The 11,072-nt window shown below is 33.8% G+C and overlaps 1 protein-coding gene across 1 annotated transcript; it reads left to right on the forward strand.

Annotated features, from left to right (window-relative positions):
* Positions 1–3,520: 3,520 nt before the first annotated feature.
* LOC133873001 (polyadenylate-binding protein 7) lies at positions 3,521–10,088 on the forward strand. Its single transcript, XM_062310701.1, has 10 exons — positions 3,521–3,846; positions 5,749–5,867; positions 5,966–6,159; positions 6,345–6,604; positions 6,699–6,805; positions 6,894–7,083; positions 7,913–8,208; positions 8,409–8,534; positions 9,059–9,262; positions 9,622–10,088. The coding sequence occupies exons 1-10, from the start codon at positions 3,660–3,662 to the stop codon at positions 9,817–9,819; spliced, it is 1,881 nt and encodes a 626-aa protein (XP_062166685.1). The 5' UTR covers positions 3,521–3,659; the 3' UTR covers positions 9,820–10,088.
* Positions 10,089–11,072: the final 984 nt, after the last annotated feature.

Genomic DNA, 11,072 nt, shown 5'->3' on the forward strand with positions numbered 1-11,072 from the left:
TTATGATGTTAGCCTTTTTTTTTTTTTTTTAAAAAAAAAGAGTCACTTAAAATAAGTGATGTGGATAGTTGCATTACTCGTGTCAAAATGCTAAATGCTAAGGTTGATGCGTATTTGAGTTGGATTGTCTATTATAATTGTGGATATATATATATGGTTTTGGAAGAGTTATATTGTCATCAGAAAAGAAATTGTATAACTTTTGAGGCGGCAAAGTTGGACAATATCCAATAAATTATCTCATAATCTTTCACACTTTTTCTGTTTTTTTTCTTTTTCTTTTTTCCTTGAGCAAATACAAAACAGTGCAGGGGGGGTCCATCTAGCCAGGTTCTATTTATCTGTGAGCACGTAAATATAGTAATTTTGACTCTTTTCTTTTTCATTGAAGCTAATTTTTTTAAAAAAATACACACACTTTTATATATATATATATATTGTGATATATATATATTGTGCTAGCTTGAAGGGACTCTCTTAGTACCGCAATCTAATCTATTAATATTCTTAAATTCACATCCAGCTCATCAAATTTCTTCTTCATTTTAACTAAAATATACTCTCTTTTTTTTCCTATTTTAACTACCAATTGTTTCAAAGTATATATACATATATACATGAGCGTCTCTAATAATAAGATGTTAAATACCGAATCAAAAAGCACTCTTACCTATTTTACATACTCATTTTTCAATACAAACTCTAATAGAATTATTTGTTCTCTTCTATAGTTTTTTTAAATATTATTTTTCATTTTTTTTTTTTTTTTTTTTATATTCTTGCCAACGTGACCTCTTGGAGAGGGAGTGAAAAAATATTAAAGAAATGATCTAATGTGCTACAATAATAGCACCAAATTTATTTTGAGGATGGATGTGAAAAATGAGGAATATTAGCTAAATTTAGCTAATATGAACATTTTAACTAGTTTTTTTGAGATGCTCTTACACTCTCTATTTTACTTATTCACTTTTGTTATTCAATTAAATTATTCTTTGTTTTTCAAACCACCTACATTCTAAAATCATTAGTCAATTTTTTTTTTATTATTATTTTATTTTATAATGTGTTTGGTGAGTTATAGTGCTCACCAAATTTAGTGAGTGTTACGTGCTTATGTAACGTATGATGAAAATTTAACAAGAACAGTAGATATGATAGGATTTTCAAAGAATCCTAGACCTTCTATGAGCAATTAGAGGTATTCTAAACTCACAAACACAAGGTTTGATAATTTACTTGATTAATTACTTGTATTCAATAACAAAGCAATATTTAAAAGAACGGAATACAATAGAAAATAGAGTTCCACATGAAATAGAACTTCTATTTAACTCCTAACTCAACAACTTAACCTGCTATCAACAAGACTTCAAAAAGATAAAGATAAAAGAGATAAACATAACCCTACCCAAATAACAACATAAAAAGATAAACATGAGACATCTACCCACACAACAATAGTAAACTAATAAAACAACTAATGAACTAAACAACTATTAAAGCAATAAAACACTACTGAACTGAATAACCTAATAGATAAAACAGACCTACTATCTAACAATAACTACACACGTAACAGTGAGCATTGTAAGAGCTCACCAATTTGTAGTCTAATAACTAGTTGGATACAACTATATTTTCATTCAAATTTACATCTCGACAAGCCAAAATAAACTCTGGCTAGCCAATATCTTCCCTTCTAAATTTGGATTATTACAAAACCCAAACAAATTATACAAAGCTTTATTCTGATGAAATTAAATTCAGAATATTACAGTTCTTTGCGCTTGAGGTCCATATTCTTACTTCCCTAGCCAACACTTCATACCTTACCTAATCTTGATGCTGATCAAGGGTTTGCTTGAGAACATAGGCTTACCAAAAATAAAAAAAATAAAAATAAAAATCCCTTTTCTTGACCACCTTTTTTTCTCATGTTCTAGTTGAATGCCAAAAACTGGCCGGGATTGGCTTCGAATTGGATTCGTTGGAATTGAAACACGTCTTATATCATATACAAGAGACACGTGTTTCAATTTTAATGTGTAGAATTAAAACTAGACTCAAATCAAATATTAAAATATATATATATATATATATATATAGTGCTCTAAAGCATAACCCAATCCTGGGAATCTCAACGAGGTCCAACAGTGCTCCATTTGGCACTCCCATGTGTGATGTGTCCCTATTCCAATTTTTTGGGCTCTCGTCTAAACCTCAATATTTTGACCAAAAACAAAATATGACCTAGAATGAATGTCAATTATAATGTTAGAATATAGGATTTTTTTATTATTATTATTTATGTTGATTTTGTTATTAATTATGTCTGTAATCAAATCTTTAAGATTTATTACATTTCTTAGATCAATTCACCTACCATATTTTTCTTATAAAGAGAATTAGGGACACTTTCCAACAGTGAACGTACGTTTCTAAGTCCGCTTTCGCTATTTCATATATTTTATATTTTATAATAGAGTAATGATATTTTTTATATTCATATCATACTGATCGGTTGATGTGATGTGTTTTAAATGTCTTTTCACATATGTGATAAATAAGTATAAAGAGTAACATTACATTTTATAATAAAATTAATCAAATTAATCAAATTATCTTTAATTTTATCTAATTAGAGAAAAAAAAATATATAGGTGAAGGGAATAGAAGAGAGAAACAAAAGGGTTTGTTTCCGTGGAACAAGGAGACCCTTAAAAGTTAAAAGTCTTGCCCGAGAATTCCTATGAAAAAAATAGTTGTACAAAGCGTTTGGAAGCAGTCTTTAAGGGCACGGGTCCCACTTGATTACCCGCTTCTCGATCTCTCTCCTTGGCTTTTTTCTCTCACACATGTGAGTTATCTCCTCGTGCCATTGGAGTCACCAAAACCGGTTAGGTTCGTTTAGAGTTAGAGGATTGCAATATGTTTTACTCGGGTTAACGGTCTATCGGTTTGGCAATTAATGGGTTGATATTTTTATTTTTGAGATTATCTATGGATTTGTGAACATGCATCTTTATCTTAAATCTTAGAACTCAATTCTCATTGGGACTCATAAAAAATGAAAATAAATGAATAATTATATAATAGAGCTAGAGATATAATACATTTACAACTTCACATTGTAGTACTTATCGTGGTAGTTTATATTTTTATTAATTATATTTTTATGTTTTGCTTTTAATCGGGAGTTTTTTTTTTTTTTTTTTGGGTCCCAATTCAAGTCCTAGGCATTTAAATTTAATATTTTAATTGTTAAAATTAGGGATTTAAATGTGTGAGATAATTTCCCATTATATTTGAATTGGGTCAACAACTAGTTATATCTCACAAAAACTCTTGCAACCCCCGCTAAAACGCAATCCTAATCCTAAGGTAACTCCAACAAACTTCCGCAGGCGCCTCTCACGCGCTACCTATCCGCGTGAAACTCGCAGCGCACTGAACGCGTCCTTTATAGCGAGCGGCTTAACCTCCTTCGCGTCCATGCAAAATCTGAAAATCCTCACACACCACTTCTCTCTCTCTCTCTCTCTCTCTCTCTGATATCACTATCTCTCGTTGATATCACTCTCTCTTCTCTCATACTAATCACTCGCATAACGGTAGCGTTTGGGTGGTGATCGGAGGTTAAAGAGCGAAGGGAAACAATGGCGGTGACTCCGACGGTGACGGCGTCGCTGTACGTGGGGGACCTCCACCCGGACATGACGGACGGCCAGCTCGTGGACGCATTCTCACAGTTTGAAAGCCTCGCGTCAGTGCGCGTCTGCAGGGACATGTCCACGGGGAGGTCGCTCTGCTACGGTTACGTCAACTTCATCACTCTCGAAGACGGTAAATATTCACACGCACTGTGCTTGTTGTTTTTGCTTGGTTTAGGTTTTAATCTTTTTTGGTTTCTTTTTGTGGGGGTGTTTGGTTCCTGGGAATGTGCGGGAAAAGAAAGGGAATTTGAAGGCGTTAGAGAGGATAATTGAGAAACTCGTTTTTGTTTTGTGTGTGTGTGTGTGTGTGTGTGTGTGTGTTTGCTTCCATGCTATAATTCGATTCTGAAAGTCAGTGTTATTTTGTGTTACAAGAAACTGATTTGCAGGGAAATAAATATCCAAATGATATAAAAATCGGAACTGATCACACGCACACTGCTTGGTTGTTGCTATTTGGTTTACGTTTTTGATATTTTTTGCTTTCTTTTTGTGGGTGTGTTTGGTTCCTGGCAATGTGCGGGAAAAGAAAGGGAATTTGAAGGCCTTAATTAGAGAGGATAATTGAGAATCTCTTTTTGTTGTTGTAGTTGTTGTTGTGTTTTGTTCGATGCTATAATTCGATTCTGAAAGTTCGTATTATTTTGTGCAACAAGAAACTGATTTGCAGCGAAATAAATATCCAAATTATATAAATTCACATGCACAATGCTTGGTTGTTGCTGTTTGGTTTAGGTTTTTGTTCTTTTTTGTTTTCTTTTGGTGGGTGTGTTTAGTTCCTGGGACGGGAAAAGAAAGGGAATTTAGAAGGCCTTAATTAGAGAGGATATTTGTGAAACTCGTTTTCTTTTCTTGGTTGTGTTTGGTTCGATGCTATAATTCGATTCTGAAAGTTCGTATTATTTTGTGTTACAAGAAACTGCTTTGCAGGGAAATAAGTATCCAATTTATATGAAAATCAGAATTTACTTACAAAATGCTTTGTTTTTAATGTTTGGTTTCGGTTTTTTTTTTTAAAAAAAAAAAATAGTTAATTATTTATTTATTTTTGCTTTCTTTTATGGGTGTGTTTGGTTCCTGGTAAATGAGCGGGAAAAGAAAAGGAATTTATGGTTCTGTTTGGTTCGATGGTATTATTTGATTTTGCAAGTTGGTATTATTTTGTGTTGCAGGAAACTGCTTTGCAGTGAAATAAATATCAAGTTATTTATATATATATTTGCAATGATTATAAATATCAAGTTATTTAAACTGTTTGGATCCTGGGAATGTGCTGGGAAAGAAAGGGTATTTGGGATGCTTTAATGAGTATAACTGGGAAGCCCGTTTATCCTTTGGTTGTGTTTGGTTGCTCCATGGTATTATCCGATTTTGAAAGTTTGTTTGAAAAATGCTGGTCGTTATTTTGTGTTACAAGAAACTTATTTGCAATGAAATAAATATAGAAGGATTTTTTTTTCAATGATTTATATGAATGAGAAAAAATTCTCTACTATGTTTGCCTGCATTGGAATTTAAGGAAAAGAACTGAAGACAAGTTTTCTTTTTATTAGATTTTACTTAATTGACTTTTTGACAATTATTAGGTTTCTGGAGGTGATAGTACAATTATAAAGATTCAGAACAATCTAGCATCTTTTACTATCTCGTTGGCTTCGGAGAACGTGGTAAAAGAAAAGTTGGATACAATTAACCATAAAATCCCATCTTTGAAAAGTATACAAATTCAAGATTTTGTAGTGTTGATTCATTTCATTGGTCTCTTGAATATATATCTTCTTCACTGAGCTTTTTGGTTGCCTTGCCAAAAGGTTTTAGATTAGAAACAAAATTTATGTTTGGGATATTATTGCAAGGTTGTTAAAAAGATTGTGATGGTTTGATGGTAAAGTGGGAGAAAGTCTCATTGTTATGTTATGTTTTCATTTGTTGTTATGTTATGTTTTCATTTGTTGTTATGTTATATACATGGTTTAAAAGTCTGATTAAATTCCACTTTCTTTCTTTTTTTCGCCTCCTCTGATTTGAGTAGCAATTCGTGCTATTGAAGTAAAGAATCACACTACCCTGAATGGCAATTTGATAAGGGTCATGTGGTCACGTCGCGATCCTGATGCAAGAAGAAGTGGTAAAGGGAATGTGTTTGTTAAGGTATTTGTATGTTTTTAACATAAAATGGCTGAGATAGACTATTCATTCTTTTTTGTTTATTTGGATTCTTACCAAAAGGGATTTTGATTTTGTGGCAGAACTTGAATGAATCGATCGATAATATGGGGCTTCAAGATATGTTTCAGAAATTTGGAAACATTTTGTCTTGCAAAGTTGCTACGTCTGAGGATGGGAAGAGTAAAGGGTATGGCTTTGTTCAATTTGAGTCTGAGGAATCTGCAAATGATGCAATTGAGAAGCTAAATGGCTCCACTTTTGGAGAAAAGCAGATGTATGTGCAGCACTTTCTTGTTACTTACTATGTCGAAAGATGTGATTAGCCATATGTGCATAAATGTGCGTGTGCATGTGCATGTGTGTGCAAGCATATACATTATTATGCTTTTTTTTGTTTATTCTGCCCACTTCTTTGGTCTTATGGATATTTACTATTTCATAATGATATTCATGGCTCAGATATGTTGGGAAGTTTGTCAAAAAGAGCGAAAGGATTTTACCCAGCCCAGATGCTAAATTTACAAATTTGTATGTGAAAAATTTGGGTCCAGATGTCACTGAAGAGGTTCTGCAGGAAAAGTTCTCCAAGTTTGGAAAAATTGCTAGCTTGGTTATCCGAAAGGAAGACAATGGGATGTCAAGAGGTTTTGGCTTTGTAGACTTTGAAAACTCAGATGATGCAAGACAGGCAATGGAAGCGATGAATGGATCACAACTTGGTAGGTTGTTTGTTCCTTAATAACTTTTGGTTGCCAACAGGTGATGCTTGCCTGATTTTAAACACTCAGTCATTCTATTGTTTCTATTGGGTAGGCTCAAAAGTTCTATATGTAGCAAGAGCACAGAAGAAAGCAGAGCGTGAGCAAATTTTACGACATCAATTTGAGGAGAAACGTAAAGAGCAGATCATGAAGTTCAAGGTAGTTTTATACCCATTCCTCTCCCTAAATATGTCTGCTTTTTCTTGTCTATTCAGTTTATCTTTATATGTATTTGTTTATTTTTTAGGGTTCAAATGTCTATGTGAAGAACATTGATGATAATGTCACTGAGGAGGAGCTGCGAGAACACTTCAGTCAGTGCGGAACAATTACTTCTGCAAAACTTATGAAAGATAACAAGGGAATATGTAAGGGGTTTGGATTTGTCTGCTTTTCCACCCCTGAGGAGGCCAATAAAGCTGTGATCACTTTTCATGGTTAGTTGATAACTTACTACGCTTATATGTGGTTAGAAGAAGCTAAGGAACTTTAATGTGGTAACATCTGTCAGTTTCAGCATCTAAATGGGTTTTTTTGTATGATGACCCCTAAGAAACCAGCACACAAATATTTGCTAATGTTCTTTCATCATCTTGGAAGTTAACTCCAGTGTTTTTATATCGTGTCTATGTACAAATGTGAAGTTGTATTTTCCAGCAACAGTTTCATTTTCAGATGCTGGAGTGAACCTTTTGGTGGAGGAACTGAAAAATGTCTCTTATTTCTTAAATAAACAAAAAATTTGTTTAGAACTAATAAGCTGCTAATAATGGAACTAAAAATTGACCCATCAAATCAATGCTTAGTAAGAAATTCCTACACCAGAAGATTATGTTGCATTATTTAAGTAAATAATCTTTTTATATGATGATGATTCTTAATGATTTTTCTTGAAAAGAAATCAACTGGTTTTTTATATTTTTCCCCCTATATTAGGTGGGACCTATATATTTATGTTTTGTTTGATATATAAGCTATAGTACATGCATATTCATGTTTCAAAAGTGGTGCTTACGCAACTGTGGCTCTTCCATGTTATAATTGTCTACTCAAACTGGTTGAAGTGTTCTCTTATCATATACGCATAACTGAAAATCTCCGTTGACAATTATATATTAGAATTTGAAAAGCAATTGAAGTCAGGAGCGTTGCTTCTGAAGGATGGCAATTCCAATTTGCTCGCTCATGGTGCCATGCAAGGTCCTATTATGTGTTAACGTTTCATTCTTCAGGTAGCTGATTATGTTATCCCTTGGTATCTCACAGGATACATGTTTCATGGGAAGCCACTGTATGTGACTATTGCTCAAAGGAAAGAGGATAGACAAGCACAATTGCAGCTTCAGTATGCACAACGCATGCCAGGACTGGTGGGGCATTCAGCTACTATTATCCCCAGTGGATATCCTCCTTACTACTACCCGACTCCACCTGGTGTTGTTTCACAAGTGCCTCCTCGGCCCTCCATGATGTATCAGCCTCTGGGATTGAGGCCAGGATGGGGGGCTAATGGATTTGCACCTCCAACCAGACCAGGGTTTCAACCATCTCCAGTTCCAGTTGTAAGTACTTCTGCTTAACAGCATTCAAAGCTTTCTCCCATTGTATATTTTGTGGCATTTTACCTAATGTCATATTTCAAATTGGAGACATCTTAGAGGATAAAAAGGATGTGAGAAAAAAAGACAATCATTATGGATATGTAATTGTAATTATTTTCCATACATGCTGGGCTTGCTGTTCATTTAATTTTCTTTTGCAGATTCCTAATAACCAAAGGCAAAATAGGGGCAGGATGAACGGGCCTATGCTGCCACAGGGTGGTGCATACTCTTTTTCCTACATACCACAGTCAATGACTTCTTCAAAAGAGTCAGCCAATCAGCAGGTCTTTTTTTTCTTCACTTAGTTATTTCTCTCCAGTCCTATTCATATGCTGAAGATGTGTGCTTGCTGTATGTTCTATTTGATTACCATTCATTTTACCCTACCACATGCGACTCAACTTTTACTTTAGGTTTTATTGTCCAACTCCCATAGGCATCTCAATATTACAGAGAAATTGACTTCTTGGAGCACACTTTCTCAACATTTTCTAGTGATGGTCTGTTCATGCATTATTGAAGTCACTAGTTTAGATTGACTGAGAAATGGGAGGCTTTGTGCAAGGCAATTTGAGGGTCTAATATACCGTAGAGGACTATTTAAAAGAGTGAGAGAATGAATTTATTATAAGGAGTATGGTACTAGGAAAGGAGTGGAAATGAGCGTTCTCCACTATTTCTACCATTCATCTTGGAGCCATATATTCACCAGTCATGGAACTTCCCAATTTCCTTTTTAGATTAGTATTTTTCTGTTCACTATGACTTGTGCCATATCTGTTCTGATCCTTTTAAGCATGCACTGCAGTGGACTGGGCAGGCTAAGTATGTGCCAAACAGCCGTCAACGTGAGATGAACAAAGGATCTGGAGTCTCATCTGCTGCTTCTATTTCTGTTGGGTCCGGGCCACAGGGGTCAGAGATGCTAAGTAGCATGCTTGCTGCTTCTTCCCCTGAGCATCAGAAGCAGATACTCGGCGAGCGTCTGTACCCTCTTGTCCAAAAACAAAAGGTATTGCAAGTACATTATCGACACCTTTTAAGCACATTTGAAGAAATTATTCTGCGTCATCCCCTCCTTTATAAATATGAGCATCAGCATTGATTTTAGTCTGCAGAAGGGGGGACACAGGTAGTGCTAATTTCCCCGGGTTAGCTTCAGTTTTCTTTCGAAAAACAAAGGGAACAAATCCTTAGAAATTTTAATTTCTAATTATTTTTTATCATTAGTACCATCATTTTCATTATCTCTTTTTGATGTTGTTTTCAGATGAACCCTGTAGAGTGTAGAGAAATACTGTCAAATGGACTCAATTTCTCGACACTAATCAAAACTATGCACTTTATTTATTTATTTATTTGTGTGTGCAGCCTGACCTTGCTGCAAAGATTACGGGGATGCTTTTGGAGATGGATAACTCGGAATTGTTGCTTTTGCTGGAGTCACCAGAGTCTCTGGTGGCCAAAGTGGAAGAAGCTGTGCACGTTCTCAAGTTCTCCAAGACCAAAGTATCTGGTCAAGACACCCTTCATTCCAGTTTCCTATCTGCTGAGGTTGCAGTCAATTGATAAAGTTCATTCCTCTGGAAATGATACTTTTTGGGAAGGTTGTAGGAAATGGTGTGGCTCCAAGCTCTTGGAGAGCAAAATTTTGGATGGTTAACAGCAGTAGAGCTTCTTTATCTCTGGCCTGCGAAATACTTAGTTTCTGGTTTACAGGACTTGTGCTTGTTTCTGTTTTTGAGGAATATTCATGTTTCGTTGCAGTAGAGGGGAACTCTTATATTGTAGTAGTAGCACTTATTAGTAATGGTAAGAATGAGGATTTTGGAACCAAATGCTTTTACTGTTTTGCCGAGTATAATTTTCTGAAATTGCCTTGAAGATCGTAGAATATCCCCAATGATCAAAAGATATAATGGAAATTGCATCATTTTCTTCAAGTTAATAATACTTAATGACTAACATAATTTCATTTTTACTAAACAATGAATTTTGAGTTTTGATTCACACTTTTAATTGATTTTTTTTTTTTTTTTGTTCAATATGGTAGTATCAGGTTATTTTTTTGTTCAAAAGTAAAATTATATATATTTATGTTTTTAGAAATATTTTGTGTTTGAATTGTTTAGTAATAGTTTTGTTTTGAAAAGAAAAAACAATATACAAAAAGAGAATTTTAACAAAAAGATTGTTATAGCATCCACAATAGCTAATGCATATTTTTAATTAAAATAGCTAACAAAAAAACTATTTTATTTATTTTAGCTAATGACTTTTAAAATGTACCTTTCATTCAATTATTTATTCTTTCTATATACCATTTAAATACTTTTTTTCTTTATTTTTTTTTAAGGATCGTATTTTTTTTTAATGATAATTTCTTTAAAACGATCATCTTTCTAATTGTCACATTTTTTAAATAGTATTATGAAAAACTAGTTGTATGCTCTGTTCATAAGACTATCAAAAGGTGTGCAACTGTTAAGTAAAACTCTTTGTATGCTCTATTCATATGAAACTCGTGTAAGAACACATGCATAATAACTCAACATAGTTTAATTCAAAATGTTAATTTGTTTAAACTACATTCCAATATTGGACCATGTCAACAAACTAAATATTTAGTCCACAACATACATCAAAAACTTGTAGAAACATTTAGTCCATCTCAAATGGTAATAACTATTTAGTCCTAAGTTTCTCGATGATTTCCATTTGGCGTAAATGAAAATATTTTTGTCGCATTGGAGGCATATTGCTTGTATCCATACTTATAATTTCCACTTCTTCTCTCGTTTGGTCCATTTCAAGCCTTTCTT

The sequence above is a fragment of the Alnus glutinosa genome, chromosome 7 (assembly GCF_958979055.1).
Source record: "Alnus glutinosa chromosome 7, dhAlnGlut1.1, whole genome shotgun sequence".
NCBI classification, from domain to species: Eukaryota; Viridiplantae; Streptophyta; class Magnoliopsida; order Fagales; family Betulaceae; genus Alnus; species Alnus glutinosa.